The sequence below is a fragment of the Nyctereutes procyonoides genome, unplaced genomic scaffold, assembly GCF_905146905.1.
Source record: "Nyctereutes procyonoides isolate TBG_1078 unplaced genomic scaffold, NYPRO_anot_genome, whole genome shotgun sequence".
NCBI lineage: Eukaryota > Metazoa > Chordata > Mammalia > Carnivora > Canidae > Nyctereutes > Nyctereutes procyonoides.
In genome coordinates, this window is record NW_026575047.1 from 51295135 (window position 1) to 51314424 (window position 19290).

The window sequence follows — 19290 nt, forward strand, 5'->3', positions numbered from 1 at the left end:
CCCTTTGTTTCCACCATTGGGTCCTTTTCCCCACTGGGTCCTTCCAGTGGTCTCAGATGATCAAGAGCAGGGGAAGAGAAAGGCTTCTGGAGTTTACTTGGTCTCAGAAGACCTTGGAATTCCAGCTAGACAGTTCTTATCAGAGCAGATGTGTTGTCCCATCCAGGGTCTGTGGCTTTCATGACTGAATGACATTCACTAAACCACCAACATGTTCAGCAGCTTTCCAAAGCTCCTGTCTCATGGAGCTTTGCTGACCGACATGCCCAGTAGGATGTCTTGCCTTAGAACACTGTAAAGAAGCTACAGAGGTTCACTGGAAACATTCAACTTGTTTGTTAGAGTTAGTTGTGGAGGTCAGGGGAAACTGCTGTGAAGAGTAGCTTCCCAGGTAAGTAATGATGCTTCCATGTTTATTCATCCAAAAAAACCCCCAAAAAACGAAAACAAAATTTTCAAAACAAAACAAAAACAGGAATTGAGCCCCTCCATCACACAAGGCACTCTTTGGGCACTGCTGGAAAAGAAAGATGAGTAGGGCATGCTTTTCAAGGCTGCCTCTAGCCTGCTGTCTGGAGAATTGAGCCATTCCTTCCACTCTATGCAGCTCAGGCCCATTTCACGGGGCATTTCACAGTCTACCTCAACTGGGATTTGCTGTGTACTTGTCCATTAAACTACCAAGGGTGAAACTGATTTGGGCCAAAATGGAAATGGGATTTGGGCAGAAAAGTAGAGGATCTTTTGCAGCAAGTTAGAAAGACCAGACTTGGAGGGGATAAAGATTGTTTAGCTGGGCTCTTTGTTAAAAATATCAGGGAAGTGGAGATCCACAGATGAAGGGATTTTTGGCCATGACCCCAGGCAAGAAGGTACACTCAACTCCATGTGCACTGGACTCTCCTACCCACAGACACTGTCCTCCTTGGCTTGGGCAGTCTGGGGGCACACAGACTCCAGAATAGAGTCCAGAGGTAACACTTCCTTTGCTCAGCTAAAACTCCATTTGTCCATCTCCTTTTCTGAGGTCTGTGCTCAGAATTTAGGGCACCCTACACCTCTAAGGAGGTATAGCACTATCTCTCAAAGGGACTCGGGATAATCTTTATAAAAAGTTGAGGAGGAGCCCCTCAAAATTCTCTGAAAATTCTCCTCCAAGCTACCTTGGGTGGACAGTTAATCCCCAGATAAATGAGGTGCTGTGATTCCCCTCTGGGCATAGCATTTTACATTCTTAGTTGTACAGGAGCTCAAATCTTCTTAAAGGCATATAACCACATACTCCAAGGAAAGAAGCTTAGAGCATTCCTCTTATACAGCTGATGTGTGCTAAAATGAAATTCTGATTGAGGCTGGACTGTCTGGTGTGGTTCCTGGTGTCTCACTGGCCTACTTTTTTTTTTTTTTGCCAGGACTTATATACCTGGATGGAGAAACCACAGACAGGGCAGGGGAGATGAGCTCAGGGGCTTGGAGGATTCCCCCTGGTAATTCATAGTGATGAAGACACAAGGTCTTACTGAGAGACAACACTGAATTTCGAGGCTACCACAAGCGTGCACTCCAGCTCTGTCTGGCTATCTGTGTGGGATACATGCTGAGGAGGCTACCCTCCCCTACTCCCAAAGCTGCCCACCACGACTCCAGAACCAGGCCTTAGTTGATTGGACCAGCAGCAGTCACCCGACTGTAGCTATACCAAACAGAGTCTTTCTTTCCATCACAGCCTCATAGCTCCTCCTTGTGAGGCCTCAACTGATTAGACCAAGAGTGGCCACGTGACCACAGGTGGGCTGATTAGAGTCTCTCTCTCTTGAAAAACCTGCACTAAAATTCAGATACAGAGCAGCTGTGTCTACTCATGGCTGATGAATCTGAAAGAAGTCTCTTCTCCTTATCCACAATTCAGAAGTCCAAAAAGCTCTGAAAACTGCAAGCATTTTCTTGCATTTGTGGCAAACGTATCTGGTAGCAAAACCAGCCTTGATGACATGAAGCTGTTGGTAGTATTCAGTATCCCAGTTAGAGACTGTTCATGGGTTCCATCCCATCCCTGAAGAAAGAGGCATCCATGTGCTTCCCTGGACGGTGGGGTGCTCCTTGGACCACACTGGTAGTATTAATACATGGTTGATGCACTGTTGTTACCTAATACCAAAAATGGTTTGGCCATATCTGGCCCCAAAGGATACAGACAAAGGATGAAGGTGTTTCGGGCCACCCATCACTCTACATGTGGACAAGTTATGTGAAAACCAATTTGCAGTTCGAGGCAGGAAGAAATGACTTGCAAACACAAACTGTGGTGGCATGGAGAAAGGGTTCTGATTATTTTCCAAGGCCCTTTCCTCAGATCCCAGCTCTTGGGATCCAAGACCCCCTGCATATTTGCAACAACTTCTCTCTTTGTCATTAAGCGCCTCCAGTCTGCTTGGCTGAACTGGAGTTGAAGTGTCCCTAACCATCATACGCACCATATCCTGGAAGACTCAGACCCAGAGGGGGTTTTGCCATGCTTGAGAGGGGCTGGGAATGCACCTCTATGCTCAGCCTCGGCCTTGGCTGAGCCCTCTGACACTTCAGTGGGCACGTGGCCTGCTGGCTTGGGCAGGAAGGACTAAACTCCTAAAGATTTCCATTTAAATGAGATTCCACGGGGAAAGCAGAAATGGGGTGGGTTTGGCAACAGGCCATCTCCATGGGTTTCTCTTTAAAGGCCTTCCCACTTAGACCTATTTTCTAAGGAGAGCCTTTGTCTTCTTTCAGAGGTGGTATGGATTTGTGGTCCTGAGCTCTCCCTTGGAAAATCTACCTCTGCAAGAATTCTTTTTTTTTTCTTCAATAAGAGAAAAAAGAAAAAAAATATAGCTTCCCCTTTCTTGAACTATGCGTCACTCGCCAAAGAATTCCACAGTGATAGCAATGCTATGAATAGGGCAGTCATAATGGGCTTCGAGAGAGCCCAGAGCCCAACCACAGGAATCGTTCCCATCACAGCTGAGCTAGAATTGTGCCTTTTATAAGCTGAGTTTTGAGAGGAACAAACTTATAATCTGTATTCTCCCCATGCCCTCTGAATTGGCCATTTGTTATTTTGTTTTCATCCTTGTGAAATGCTCCTTTTAAGAGTCTCTCCTTCAAAGACAAATGCTTACTGCCCATTAGCTGTCCTTATCAGATAGGGCAGCACTTCTCAGATCAAAAGCAGTGGCACTCTGGCTATAATTATTTATTGCTTTGGGAGAGAGAAATGAAAAGCAAGTGGGTCAGAACACATTTTGAACCTGGTAAGTGAACCCAGATAGCTGCCCCACGAAGCTTCCTGGGTTGGGGAGCTGGGGCAGACATCAGTTTCAGCCACTGTGATGATAAGGGAGCCGAGGAGCTCAGTGATCCAAAAGTGGTTACAAGTAAAATAGAAGTTTAATCTGGACTTGGAGAAATCTATGGAAAACCAGACATTTACGTGGGATTTCTGCATTGAATTTCAGGGGAACTGAAAGCTGAAGCAGAGCAAGGAAAGAATAACAATAATAGTGTGTGTGCAGTCAAGTGGAAATGGGGATGTAGCAAGTCCCTCTTGGATCTGATCTCTTCTTGCTCCTGACAGCAGCAGAGGACATGACAGAGGACCTAAAGCGTCTTCATCCAGCAGGCTGGAATGGCTGATGGTTTGGAAACAAGGCTGCTCCTCATCAGAACCCATAACTGCACTGGAAACAATGCAGCTTCGGCTGGGGCTCGCTTTCTCCCGATCAGGGGTCCGAATGTGCTCAAGACATATGGAAGCCTCCTGGGTCTTCCTACACCAGAGGAATGGCCTGGCCGAGAGCAGTGAGGGTCTTGTGTGAGTCCCTGCCTCCAGCTGCACATGTTCCTTTTGGGAGGGCAGGTCTTCTCGCTCCTTTGTCTGCAGGAAAAGCTGGAGGGTATGTAGGCTGCTCTTCTTTTGAAGTCTTGGTTAGGCAATGGTGCATCTACTATCACACAGCTCTAACAAGTGGTTTTCTTTTTAAAAAGGAAAAAGTCTGGGGAGCTCCCCAGTGCTTTTAAATGAACCTGTGGCTGAGCGGGGTGGTGTATTATCTGCTATGATTATAGAACATCCCACGTTACTTTACAGCTCAGTTCAAGGCTAATGGGTTGCGTTGCTAGGTTCAAAGCTGCAGGTCTGGGGCCTTTATTTCCTGTGATGCCTCGGCCTACCCCCACAGAGCTATGCACACTTGAACTTCTAACAACAGACTGCAGAATATAGATTTCAGAGGTTCTTCAAGCCACAAAGAAGAAACCTAGGACTTGGCACAGGAACCTCATTCTCCTGCAAAAGACTTTGGAGACCGTGTAAAAATCAGGCACAGTCACCGTAGTTCTTATTAAAGCCTCTTCACTTGACACTTATGAAGTCATGCTCTTATTCTGTCTTACTCGAGTAGTGGAAGCCAGATGAGAGGTAGTGATTTTCTCAGCCAGCTCTTCTGGAACTGGGGTCCCTCCCTGCTTATCAGCTGCAGGAACTTAGACATGTCATGTAACCTGTAACCTCTCATTTTTGCATGGCTCATTTTACAGAGTAATTGAAATAATGTATGCAGAACTAACTTGTGCTTGGCATATGGTGTGCTCAACAAATAGGACCATATAGTCATCGTTACAATGTAGTCTTGTCTCCAGAAGATGAAGAGAATTTTAAGTGTAAAAAGCTTTGAATGAGGCCATGGGGGTAGGCAGTCCTTATCAGCCACAAATAAACATTACAAATCTTACAGACATGATATACCACCTAGAATGTGATCAACTGCTAGAAATGCTTCTAATGGCCCATGGGGCAGACTCCTTTGATTTGGGAGAAAGCTCTTGGAAGGAAAATTTGACCTGTGCCTATCATCATCTTTGAGTTATAACTGTCCTCCACACCCTTTTTTTTTTCCCCAAACACCATAGTCAAGGAGTAAAAGTCAACCCGAAATGAATCAAGAAAAGAAATGCAAGAAAGCATCAATGTTGTAAAAAGAGAGAGCAGACACAGAAACCCACTGTCCTGTTCCTGCAGAGCCTCGTTCTCTTCAAAGTTGGCCCTGGGCCCCTCAGCACGTGGCACTAGGCAGCAGGCTGCCAGCACACCTGCCTTGCTGCCAATGGGGGTGCAGGACAATTCTGGTCTGTTGCCTGCCTCACAGCTGCTTTTAAGAACTCTCCCAGGGCTGGGTCATCCAAGTTCAACACCACTGCTCGAGAAACCAGTCCACTGATGATTGGGGCAGCTGGACTGGGGTATCCCATTCATTGGATGGACTGCTGGGAAGGGGGAAACCTGTGGATTTTCCTAGGAGGTGTTTACATTCTCGGAGGAGAAGGTGGTGGGGGGACACTGTGAAAGGACGTGCCATATGCCTTTACCATCAACCACTACTGCTGTCAGCAGGCCCTTCTTGTTGCTCAGGCGGTCGTGTGTCTGGCACTGCTGGTCTCGGAAGCTGGGCAGGCCCTTGGGGCAGGGCAGGTTCTCGCAGACAGCATGCTCCACACTGGCTCCCAAGCAGTGAGTGCCTCCTGGCCCAGGGCTGGAAGAAAAAGAAAGGTCTTAGTTAACTAGACAGTGCTGTGGGAACAGCAGGGGTGCTGTTTGCCTCTCTTGCCCAGAGTGGGAGGGGCCAGGCAGAGTTTCCAAAGCAACCTCCCTCTGCTCTTGCACATGGTATCTCTGCAATCCCAGCCCCGTGCTGATGGCATGTTGAAGTGAGCCGTCAGCAAAATGCATCCAAGAACTGTAAATCAGGGTCATCTGGAAATAGGATCGTGTGAGTATCAGTTCAGTAAGATCCACAAATTGCGTCTTTCATCTGAACTTAAGACTTGGCCACTCGTAACACTGAAAATGCCAAGGGGAATTTTTTGTGTGTGAGTTTTTTTTGTTGTTGTTGTTATTGTTGTTTTGGTCTTCTATAAAGCAAAGACCTTTAAATGGCTCCTAGGTATACTCTGGGGTCACTAAATTTGAGGACGAGTAAATAGTTCTCCTTTACTTTAGAATGCAAAGAATCAGAATGATTCATTAACTTACTCAATGGCTTTGGGTGGAGACCTGTCAGATCCTGTCTCTGCAACCTTTACTTGGGCAAGTGTGAGACCACAAGTGATCAGAAACACGTCCTCTGTCCCAGATGCTCTGTGCTTAGTATGGGGATCTAAGCAGTTCTGGAGAGCCAGATGTGTTCTCTGGCCAAGACCAGGTGTGTGACCAAAACACTGGTGTGGCTGGCTGAAATGTGGCTCTGTCCAGCTCTTCCATGAGGGCCTGGGGTGTCCTCACAGGACTCTGACCTGAGCAATCTCATTGGTTCCCTTTATTTTCATGATGCCAAAATTACCCGGTTGGAGTGTGACTGTTTTCTCTCCGTACTTTTTATTAAAATTCGGCATACAAAAGAATACAAATCACAAGTGTTTTGCTCAATGGCTTTTCACAAATTACATATACCTGTTGGCAGGACAATATTTTTGACATGATAACCATTTCATATTGAGTATTTTTTTCCTCCCTTTGCCATTCCTTGTAATCAGACAATGAGGCTGCCCTGTGATCACTGCTTTAAGGGGAGAGGTATCGCAGGAGAATTCCTTGGGCTTTTGTGTTACAGAAGTCTACACAAGGAGTCCACAAGCTTTTTCTGCAAAGGGCCAGATGGTGAATATTTCTGGCTTTGTGGGCCATGCAGTCTTTTGCAATTACTCAACTCTGCCGTTGTGGCACAAAAGTGGCCAGAGACAATGCATGGCATTGGCACGGCTAAGCGCCAATAAAACTTTATAAAACAGGTGGCGAACGAGATTTAGTCCATGGGCCATTGTTTCCTGGCTCCTGGTCTACATAAATGTGTTGGAGAAAGTGTCTGGAACAGGAAGAAAGGCTCTGCTCTTACCTTTATGCCCACCTCATATACACCAGACAACCTCTCCCTCACTTGGGAGGGAGCCTTGAGAGATGATCCACACTGGTGACCCCGGAGAAGGGCCCTGCATTCTGATCTCCAAGTTAGGAAACAGCAAAACCTCTTTACGGTTTATGGGATCTGAGAACAGAGGGACCTTTTGTTCTTTTTCCTTCCCAGAACACCAGGGAGGAAGCTGGATCTCGGAGAAATGACTGCATGGCATGTTTGTGTAGACAGAATCTCGGACCACCTCCCCAAGAGTCCTGGGCCTGAATGCCAAGTGTGGAGAGATGAATGGACTCCTGTGCCACAAAACACAGTGTGGAAGAAACAGAGAGGGGAAAAGCCATGTGGACCAGCAGGAGGGGCATCTCTGAAACAGGCAAATTCCCATGGCTGGGACCAGAGAAGGCATGGGTGAGGCAGCAGATGCTGTATGGTGAGAAGTTATGGGTTGAATTGTGTCCATCCTAAAATCATATGCTGAAGGGCTAAACCCACTGCCTCAGAATGTGGCCTTATTTAAAAATAGGACCACTACAGATGTAGTTAAGTAAGATGAGATCATACTAGAACAGAGTGAGCTCCTAATCCAATGTGACTAGTATTGTTATAGAAAGGGGCAATCTGGAGATGGAAGCACAGAGGGAGAACACTATGCAAAGATAAAGACAGAAATTGGGGTGATGTTCCCACATTTGAAGGAATGCCAAAGATTACCAGTAAGCCACTAGAAGTTAGGAGAGAGGCATGGGACAGATTCTCCTTCACCGTCTTCTGAAGGAACAACCCTTCCAAGACCTTGATCTTGGACTTCTGGTCTCCAGAACTAGAAGGGAATAAATTTGTGTTGTTTTTGCCACCCAGTTAGTAATAGTTTGCTATGGCATCCCTTAGAAGACAGATATACCAGATGATACAAGAATCAGATGCATCCTCACTGAGTTTAGTTGTAGACTTAGGGAAAATGATGCAAAAACTCCTCAAGTGATTAGGAATCCAACCTGAACCAGAACGGAGTTCAAAAATACAAATTAAAAAACATCAAGAGTACAAATGCAAATAAAAATTGGTTTCTAGAAAAATGAAGAAAACAATGTTTTCTAGTTAGGGTGTGAATTGAGATGTGTGCATCTCGTGTAATTAACTTCCTGGGTTGTCACTAGGCTTTAGTTTCCACTGTACCCGTCACTAGCAACTGATATTCCTAAATTTATATCTGACTGACAACAATGAACAAACTACCTTTATGCCTTGTAGCAGGTGGGTGGAGAGTTTATATATGAGAAGACAACTCCTGGATCCAGCAGAAAGTGGGCCTGCAGTGGCGGTAGCCCATGGGAAACCTGATATGCCTCAGGGTGCTTTCCTTCTCAACTGTTCACCTGTTTCTTCTCCATTTCCAACCTTCTCCCATGGGAAGATCCTGCTTCAGACCCTCATCTAGCCCACTGCCTCATCTTCCCCAGCCATCCTCCCCACCCCCCCAGTCTGTCCTTGAGGCCCTGCAGCATCTTTTTATTTCCTATCTGGTGCCTCTCTTGACCCTGCTTGGGTCTCTGGTATGCTTCTTATAATCAACCTTGTGAAATGGTGAGGTAGATTATTGCCTTCCTTCTATTTTTCTGCAGCTTTTCCGCAGAGAACCTTGCACAGGCTAGTCTTCAACAAACAGTAGTTAGAGTGAGTTGAACTATATTATCAAAATTTATCTTACTATGACTGAGAGACTAAGGTCAGGGAAGATAGTGGAGTAGGTAGCATCAGGAATCCATCTCTCCACTTAGACAATTGTATTGGCAAAAATTATCTGAAATAACTATTTTGAAATTCTGGAGTCTGTTAAAAAATGTGCCACCTCCTGAAAAAATCTTGGCAGGTAAGGTGTGGTTAATTTAGATAAATTTCAGCCTTTATTGTGGTAGTGGCTGTCTCCCACACTTCAGCCGTAGGGTAGGTAGTTGTACCTGTATGCCTGGTATGACTGGCTGGAGCCAGGGAGGACAATAAGAACCTCATTCTCCAAATACTGGGGTTCTATGTTCTGATTTTTCAGTGCTGCTTCTGATTTCTGAGGTATGGGAATAGAGGGTGACCAACATTGTTGCAATTCCAATGAGCTGAAGGGACTTCCAGGGACTTTCAATGAGAAATACCTTTTTTTCCCCCCTCCTTTGGAAGCCAGATATGTAAGGACTAAGTCATTTAAAAGCAATTACACATTTGAGAAAATTTAGAGAGCCATCAGGATTGTCTGGAAAAGATGAAGGCTAGAAAAGTCTTGAGAAGACCTTATGCTTTCACTTTAGGTTGATCCCCAGCACAGAGAAACCTTTAACAACAACAAAACAGCAAATCCTGGGAAAGAGGGAAGCTGATTATCAGAGATACATTATAAGATTTGAATGTACAGTTTTCAACAACAACAACAAAATCACAAGGTATAAAAAGGAAAAGAAAGGTATGGCCCACTCAAGGTAATAAAATACACTGGCAGAAACTGTCTGAGAAAACTCAGATATTGAGCGTATTATGTAAAGACTTAAAACAACTGTCTTAAAAATGGTCAAAGCACTAAAGTATAATAGTGCTTTGAATAAATAAAGACAGGAAAATGATGTATGAGAAAAATGATAGTATCAATAGAGATAGAAATTATGAAAATGAAAAATTATTTCCAGGGTTTAAAAATATAATAATTGAAATGAAAAATTCACCAGGTGAGTTCAAAAGCAAATTTAAGCAGGCAAAAGAATAAATCAGCAAATTTGAATATAGGGCAAATGAAATGATTAAGTCTGGGGGTAAAAAGAAGAATGAAGAACAGTGAACAGAGGGGATGTGTGGTAAACTACTAAGAGGACCAACATATACATCATGGGAGTTTCAGAAAACAAAGAGAGAGAAATAGAACATTTGAAGAAATAATGCCTGAAAGCGTCCCAGATTTGAAGAAAGACATAAATCTGCATATCTAAAAAGCTTAACAAAGTCCCAGCAGAATAAATTCACTAATACACTTTTCAATTAAACTGTCAAAAAATAGAGAATCTTGAAAGCAGTAAGAGAGTGGCAACACAACACATATAAGAGAATCTTAATAAATTATGAGCCTATTTCTCATCAGAAACTTTGAAGGCCAGAAGATAGCAGATCAATACATTCAAAGTTCTCAAAGAAAAAAAAAACCTATCAACTAAGATTCTATATCCAGCAAAACTGTCATTGAAAAATGAGGGAGAATGTCAGACATTTCAGATAAATTGAGGATGTTTTTTGTTTTTACTACCAGACATGCTCTACAATAAACACTAAAGCGAGTCCTTCAGGATTCAAATGAAAGGATGCTAGATAGTGACTTGAAGCCATATGAGGAAATAAAGATCTCCAATCAAGGAGGTATGATGCTAGGCTTTGTCAGTACAAGGTACTAGAGAGACACAGAGAAAGAACAGACTTTTGTCTCTGGTTATGGTGTTTAATTTCTCTCAGCAGAGTACTGTGGTAGCATGTGATGCATACCACCTCCCTCTGAGCAGCTTCATCTCAGAGGGCAGCATCTAAGCATGCCAATGCTTTGGGAAAATTCTCATCCTGGTTTCAGAAGCAGTTTCTCCCCTTGGACAGCTTTCCCTAACACCCCATAGTGTGGCTTTTCAAAGGACTCCACCAGTGTAGCACCTCTGCAAACTTCTCCATCATCCAATGGACCTTAGTTTCATCCTCTCCAACAAGTCCAAGGAATTTTGTTGATGTGTGTGTGTGTGTGGGGGGGGTACCTTCATCCATATTTGTTCCTTCCTTGTGTGCTCTGTCTCAGACCCAAAGATAGTGACCACTTCCTATACCTGCTCTTCCAGTGCTCTTCCTCTGTTCTCTTTATCCCTTAGCAGCTAATTCCCATTACTCCAACCACCAGTTATAGTTAATGCTTTTTTACATTAAACTTTCCCTATTCAAAAACAAAATGACTGAAAGAGTTGATATTTTCCAGTTTTCCTTTGGGTCACTATTTGAACAACACGGGAAAAAGAGACACAATCCATGAGCCGTGTGATTTGTTACCCAAATCATCCCAGTATGTCAATCCATGGCAGGAATCTGCCTTGAGCCCACTCATTCTTCATAACTGTATCTATAATACAGGTCATCTTAGAGTTACCATGACATCAGTAATGGCCTCCCAGGTATACACTGGTGTGAGACAACAGAAAGAAGCCCTCCATAATACAGCGGAGAATCTTTGTGTGGAAAGGGTGTGTCTGATGGGAACATCCAAAAATGGCTTACAAACAGAAGTTCTGTGGGAGGACTTGGAAGGAGAGGACCAGCTTTACCAAGGAATCCACATCAGAGGAGTGTGCCAAGCCTAAGCCATATGGACACAAGGGCCTTCAGGAGAGAGATGCTGTGTTGGGGCTGGCAAACACAGGTAGGAAAGATCACACTCCAAAAGTCTGAGGATCAGAGAGCTGAGGTTCTTATCCAGTATTGTAAGTTTCTCTAGACTACGTAGTGTGGATGAAGTAAAAAGAGGTCTAGGAAGACTAAAGCAACAGAAACCAAGCTTGATATGGCTAAAATGAGCAATGGTTGAAATCACAGAATTCATGGTAAAATGAAGTTGTTCACTTTTTAGAGCTGGAAGTAGGTCTGTGTACTACTCTCAGCTTTTCCTTTGAGGACTGCAAGTCACAGACAAGGCTGCCAGGCTCCACCGCTCAGGCTCCAAGGCCTCAGAACTCATGGAGACAGAAAGGGTGGTGATACAGTAATTTGAAATCTTATCTTGAAGTGAGGTATGGTCAGCTCAGGACATGGGTGAGAAGTGATAAGGATAGAGGAACTTTCACATCCATAGGATTATAGACTAATATGGCCAGAGGGCTTACAGATGACCTACTCTTTATAACCATTACTTTGTCCAACCTATGCAAAAAATCTGAAGGGGTTCTTGACTGCATCCTTCAGATGAGGACATCAAAGTTCTAATATGTTAAATCAAAAAGTCCAGCAGGTAAGTGAGAGGTAGACATAAAAAGTGTGATTCCCAAGAGCTCCTGGATGTGGCAGGAACTGGCTGGGAGGGCAGCTGACCATTAGCTGTCATGATTCTGAGAGGCCAGCCTGACCTACATTGTGATGGATGTTTCAAGATGCTTTTCCAACACCAATCCTCAGGTTCTATTTGCACTCTGTTGGGACTTTCTAAACATCAATAAAATAGAAGTTTGGATATAAACCCAAATGATCTGAATGGGCACATCACAGGAAGATATCCAAATGGCAAACACAGACACAAACAATGCTCACAAATGCTCATTAGTTGGAAAGGAAATGCAAAGGAAAATCTCAGGGAGATACCACTACATACCCATCAGAAAGGCCAACGTGAGAAATATTGACGATACAGAAGCACCGGTGAGGCTTGGAGCAAGTGGAAGCTCCCTGTTGCCCACAGCGGTTGATACAGTAGAGCTGCCCTGTAAAACCACACCCTCATTCAGTCACATGCATGCACACTAGGAGCCAGTGACTACTTCCTGCTCCATCAATATGCACCTGCATGTGTGCCCAACACACACACCCGACTATGATGAGCAGTCCTGCACCAGGAGCCACACTCTAGAATAGGTGTGCTTTTCTGTATATTGTACCTTAATAAAGATGCTTAAAAATAAGGGGAAAATAAGGTAGAAAGGCTTTGGTGAGAGACTGAAGTGTGGAGAGAAAAGTGAGCTCCAGCAGGGCAGGACTATCTCTTGCTAGAGTGGGGTCTGAAGTGCTTTGGGCAGACCCAAGGCAGAGTAGGAATGCAGCAAAGGTTCATGGAGATGAACGAGATCACGCAGCACCTTGGGAGTGGATGAACATGCAGAACACCCCAGCTGAGTGACACTTTTTATTTTTTTGCTCTGTTCTCCTCAATGAAGATAGATTGTAAGATAAAGTCACAACAGTGGTTCAGATCCCCTCACCATCCAGAGCCACAGATGGCTTAGTGGACAGCCAGCAGCTCCAGTTGTCAGGAGTAGTGTAGGGTTGCTATGGCCCCTTCAGGGCAGCAGACATCCTAGTTATAAAGCCTCCGCTGCAAGGTATCCAAGTAACACATGTGACTTAGACTCAAGTGTAAAAGACTGAGATTTTAAAAACCCACCCATGGGAACATCAGGTCACTGGCATGTTGAAAGTGCACATACAGGGATTTAATTTTGGAAGCACTTACAGGCATATAACTTCACTCCCCAATCCCAGGCCTCACATTGGGTCTTAGGAGGCTGGCTGCTTTCAGAGAGATACTGTTCGGTGACCCCAGTGCATTCTGTATCTATGCTCCACTCACCTTCTCTTCCTTCTTGTGCTCTAACAGAGTGGGCTTTTCACACAAGACCATCTGAGCCTTTCTCCTGACCCTACTCTCTAGCCCTCCCTCTAAAACACAAGCCTTTTGATGGGGTACCAGAATTCAAATTATAAGTGAACTTACTGCCTTATAGTCTTTTGGGGCAGAAACTCCCACTGACAGCGACACAAATTGTGGCAGGAAAGGACGAGCCTAGGAAGCTGGATTAAAAACCCAGATGGTCCCCCAGGCCCTGATGTCAGCCAGCAAAAAATATGAATTCCAAGAGCTGTAAGGACCAGGACTAGAGAAAGAAAAAGGTGGAGTTGGGGAGTGGACTCTCTTGTCAGTATTTTTGGACAGTGAATAAACCAGCTGCAGGATATGGGGAAGGAGCCAGGAATATAAAGTGAAGGGGATAGGGAGAGGGTGGTGGGAGCCTTCCAGGTTTGAGATGTACATAGCAGTGAGATTTGGACATCCTTGGGAAATCTCAAGGCAGCAAGCCTGGTGAGTTAAGGAGCAAGCCAGGAAGAGGACGTTGTTTTGGTCAGAGATTGGCTCCAGGGCCTCGATCAGCTGTGCTTTGTAACAATCACCATGTCAGGCCTCTCTGCAAAATCAGGCTAACAACTCTTGCCTGGAATTCATAAAACACTGTCTGTATCCTGCATGTTCCCCCTACCACCAAAACCCTGGGGCTGCTGCTAAACCACCCACACAACATTGGGCCCTTCTCTTTCCATTCACCAAGGGGGTGCTTCCCCTGTGCTTCTGCCAGGGAGAAAGAGCCTGTTGGTGCTCTCCAGAATGGGAAACAAACCTACATTGTTATTGCAAAAGATTGGACAGGCTACCCAGGCATAAATATTATAGAAGCAGGGACATATTGTTTCTCTCACTTGGGATAAACAGACTGGGTGACATTTTGGAGTTTGCTCTGGAGAGGACCCTGGGCACCCCTAGCTATGGAACAAAACCTCCCGGGGCAGGGCAGGCATGGGGAAGATGACTCTCATGTGCAGGGGAACCTGAGCCACACTCAGGGCTGTTCACAGCACTGGGGCCTCCGTGAAGTGAGATAGTATGAGAAAGGGTGGCCAGCTGGTGACCTACCTTCTTGGCATAATAATTTACAATGACCTTTGTGTTTTGGGGGAGAAACAATAATAAGTGTGTGTTCTGGGATGCTGGACAAGCAGAGACTGCTTTTTCTCAGCAAGCATGCATCCAAGTGGTAGGGAGCACAGGTCATGGAGGGCTATTCTGCTCTAAGCAATGGAAAGGAGGATGGTGCCCAGCAGGTGTGGACTTCATGGAGTTCAAAGGCCACTGGGGTAGGGGGAGTGAAAGCAAGTGAGCAAGTATGTATGAGTAATTACAAATTGTTAAAATACCTATAAGGTGGGAAAGGGGTGCTGAGAGAGAGTGCAAAGCAGGCACTCTACCTTGTTCAAGGTGGTCAGGAAGGAGGCCTGAGAAGGCATTTACTTAGAGACCCAAGGAGAGGGAGGGGCAAGTGGGGAGAGGGAAAGGAATACTGGAAAAGGTCTGGAGCTTGGAATGTTGGACAGAAAGAAGGCTGAAGTGGGTTGAATGGTGGCTCTTTCCCCTCCCAGATTAGACTACTCAGAACCTTCGAACATGGCCTTAATTAGAAAAAGGGTCTTGGTAGATATAACTGAGAATCTCCAAATTAAGAGAAGAGATCATCCTGACTGGGGTGGGCCCTAAATCCAATGACAGGTGTCCTTAGAGGAGTAGAGAAGACCACAGGAAGACAGAGGCAAGTCTACAAAGGCAAAGAATGCCCAAGGGCACAAGCAGCCACCCAAAGGTTGGGGAGAGGCGTGGGTAGGATGAATCCTCTTTCAGTTTCAAGAAGGAAGCAATCCTGCCAACACCTTGATTTCAGACCTCTGGTTTCTACAATGGGGAGAAGGTAAATTTCTATTGTTTTTATGACACCAAGTTGTGGCAATTTATTACAGCAGTCCTGGGAAATGAATACAGAGACTGTGGTCAAGAGTATGGAAGGGCAGTGGGGAATGACTGAAATGACTGTAGCAGGAAGAGAGAGAACTGGATTTATGCTTAAGTGGATCTCTCTGGCTCTGTGTGGAGAATGAATGGTGGGGGGGGGGCGGGCAGAGAACATGCTAGAAGCAGGGAAGCCAGTGCAAAAGGTCTGAAAGAACAATGGAGCCTCACTGCTGGGTTCTATACCAGCTATGTGACCGTGGGCAAGTGACCTGACCTCTCCACCACTCAGTTTCTAATCAGTGGGCCAAAAAAGATTACCTCTCCTGTATGGCAGCATTAAATGATTTGCTATGTGTAAATGTCAAAAAGGGAACCTAGCACATAGTGCAGGCTCGCTGCATTTGCCATTCTCATCACGAAAGGATGTGGCAGAGGAAGAGAAGGGACAAGAGGACAGTTCATGAACTCAGGGGCTTTGGACTGGAGCACTGTAACGGATGGTAGTGCTATTAAAGGAGTGTGGGGAAGTGGACTGGGAGGAGAGATCATGGGCTGGAAAGAGTCAGGTTTGAGGTGTCCAGGAGAAGACCAAGGGAAGTTGGCGGGACTCTGCCCATTGAGAGTGGGCAAGAATTTTTTTTTTTTTAATTTATGATAGTCACAGAGAGAGAGAGGGGGGGGGGCAGAGACACAGGCAGAGGGAGAAGCAGGCTCCACGCACCGGGAACCCGACGTGGGATTCGATCCCGGGTCTCCAGGATCATGCCCTGGGCCAAAGGCAGGCGCCGAACCGCTGCGCCACCCAGGGATCCCGAATTTTTTTCTTCTGTTTTTTGCTTGTCCCTAGAGGCCTATACCTAATAGAATCTTGGCCCAGAGTCAGAACCCTGTCAAGGTTGGACTAAAAGTAGCAGGTTGGAAAGGTATCACCGAGAAGGGGTGCAGGAGGTGTGAGAATACCAGCATTCTCCTTCTGGTTCTTCTACCACGGCTTGCCCCACTGGATGTTGTTGATGACAGAGACCAAACATAAATACCTCCCTCTCAGGGATGTGTCAGTGCCTGTAACCATCTGACGCACTGAGACCCACATACCCTTCAGTGGCCTGTTCACACTGGCCGACAAATTCCCTTATTCCTCAATGATAAGGCATAGGAAGAGAGACAGAGAGATCAAGCTCATGACCACTGGGTGGGCTGGGGAGCACTTGTTAAAGAAAGGAACGGAAGATTTTTACAACAACTTTGGAACAAGCCTCTCTCTTGAGGCCACTGGGCCTGGAGGGATGAGGCAAGGACCCAGCTCATGTAATCCCACAGCAGGCCAGGCCAGAGGGCACACTAACTTGGTTTCCTGAACTAGGGGTTCTTTAGGAGTGGGCAGGGCAGAAAACAGCTAGGATGGGAACAGTGGATGCAGCCAAGGCATGGCGGATGCTTTACCCAAAGTCATGCCAAGAAAACAGAGTCAGGACCCTTAAAGGTTTTGCCTCATGCATCTGTTCAGCATTGATGACATCTTATCCTCGTAAGGGTTGTTCTCACCTAAATACAATCCAATTGTCAATCGTCTCAGGGCACAGTGTTCCTCTGTTTAAAGGTTCTAATGTGCCCCTACTATGACATTCCTGGGGGACACCTGATATGGAATGATGTGCTGCAGGAGACCAATCCTGTCAGGGTAGAAGAGCTCCAGATGCAAACACAAAGCACCCATGACAGCTACAGCTCTTGCAAACTGTGCCCTGGTCTGAACGAAGCCTTTCCATGTCAGTCACCCTCCTCTGAGCCTCACAGGTGCTGTGAGTTAGGGGACAGACACAAAGTCTCATCTCCATCCTTCTGTTAGTGCTAATATGGAGAGGGGCTGTGTACTCAATATAGATCATGTCCTTTATATGCATTCCCATGAACTATTCCAACTTCAGGTAGGGACACACGTAACAGCTGGTCTAAGGAGTGGCTCTGGGACTTGAAGCCTTGTCTGTTCTTTCTTTGAAGCCGGGCTCTTCCCACTGTACTGTGCCAGCTCCCTCTAATGATGGAACTGAGGCCCAGAGAGAAGTGGCTTCCTTGAAGTCACATGACCAGCAACCAAGCCAGGACCAAATCTCAGCCTGCTCTTTTTCTTTTTCTCTTTTTCTTTTTCTTTTCTTTTCTTCTTTTCTTTCTTTCTTTCTTTCTTCTCCTTCTCCTTCTTTTTAAGATTTTAAGGAGAAAGGGCACCTGGGTGGCTCAGTGGTTGAGCGTCTGCCTTTGGCTTAGGTCATAATTCCAGGGTCTTGGGATCAAGTCCAGCATCAGGCTCCCTATAGGGAGCCTACTTCTCCCTCTGCCTATGTCTTTGCCTCTTTCTCGGTCTCTCATGAATAAATAAAATCTTAAAAAAAAGAAAATATTTTATGGAGAAGCAGACTCCCTGTTAAGCAGGAGTCTATCAGGGCTCTATCTCAGGACCCCGGCATCATGACTTGAGCCAAAGGCAGATTGCTTAGTTGACTGAGCCACCCAGGTGCCCTTCAGAGCTCTCTTCTCAGGGCCAGAGATGGAACTATTTTAACTTCCTCACAGAGCTATGAAAAAACTGAAACCTCTCTCTACTAATTTCTCACCATTTAGTGAAACAGGCTTTCTAATCATCTAAGCATCTGTGATGGTTATTTTTATGTGTCAACCTGACTGGCCACAGGGTGTGCAGATTAAAGGTGATTTCTGGGTGTGCCTATGAAAGTGTTTCTGGATGGCACTGGCATCTGAATTTGTGGATGCAGTAACATAAATGGCCCTCCCTAATGGGCATTATCCAATCCCCTAAAGGCCTGAACAGAACAAAAGGCAGAAGAAGGTGGAATTCACACACACCTCCTGTGCCCTCTACCCCCACTAGGGCCTCTCTTTGCATCTTCTCTTGCCCTCCCACTGGGATTTACTTCATTAGCTCTCCTGATTCTCAGGCCTTCAGACCTGGACTGGGTGACACTACCAGCTTTCCTGCTAGCTTGCAGATGGTAGATGGTGGGACCTCTCAGCTTCTATAATTGTATGAGCCAATTTCTCATCACAAATCATGTATATATCTGTTAATTCCGTCTCTCTGGAAAATCCTAGTATGTCCTCAATGCTTTTAATTAGGAAGTCATTCCTAAAAGATTAAAGATCCACCTATCATTTTTCAGGCACTCTGCTAAATACTGGAAGGAAACGTTTTAACAAGACACAGTATGTGATGCCAATTCTTATAGCATTACTGTTGGGAAAAGATAGTGTTCTTGACCTTGACTAAACTGTGAGCATGTTCTCCTTTAATCAGGAGATTTTTAACTTTGGATGGCCATTGAGTTCACCTGGAGAGATTTAAACCATCCAATTCCTCGGTCCTAGCTCCAGAATTTGTGATTTAATTCATCTGGAATATAGCCTGAGCATTAGGATTCTTAAACACAAGAAAGGTTGGCTGGTTATTCATCAATGTGACTTAATTGTGGATATAAAGCATTTCTTTTTACTTATAATTTATAACTTGCTCATTTTCAAAATTAGTGTGATATAGCAGATGGCATACAAGACATAAAACAGACTATTTTAAGAAATATTAAAAATGGTAAGTCTCAGAGGAGAAGAGAAAAACTCGTGGGAAAGAAATTATTGAAATTAAGCACAAAATCTAGTCCTGAGCTTTCCGGAGCTAATGTGCCAAGAACAAGAGGGGTCATGGTGTCATCAAGGTCAATAAAAGGAAGGCTATGAGAAAAACAAACAACCCCCCCCCAAACCTATTTTCTGTCAAATAGTTCTAAGAGTACAGGTGAAAACTGTGCTGGATGAACAAGACAGCTGAACCCCAAGATGCTATGTGACTCCTCCACAGCCAGGTAGGTTGCTCCCAGATCAGCTAACAGCCAATCTGAATCTAACAGCTAAGGGCCAATCAGTTGGCCATTCTTTCCAGAGGTCCATAGGCTTACCAGGAATGATCTTTGACTAGGGGAGCCTGCAAAGAGGCCAGGGGAGATTGTCATCCAGCTA

General features: G+C 45.2%; 1 protein-coding gene across 4 annotated transcripts in view; it reads right to left on the bottom strand.

Moving 5' to 3' along the window:
- ADAMTS17 (ADAM metallopeptidase with thrombospondin type 1 motif 17) overlaps positions 1-19290 on the bottom strand; it is a 325031-nt gene that overhangs the window by 111261 nt on the left and 194480 nt on the right. For all 4 annotated transcript variants that reach the window (XM_055326445.1, XM_055326443.1, XM_055326444.1 and 1 more), the window contains exon 13: positions 5401-5564. In XM_055326445.1, the coding sequence (XP_055182420.1) occupies positions 5401-5564 (164 nt within the window). The remainder of the gene's footprint in view (positions 1-5400; positions 5565-19290) is intronic.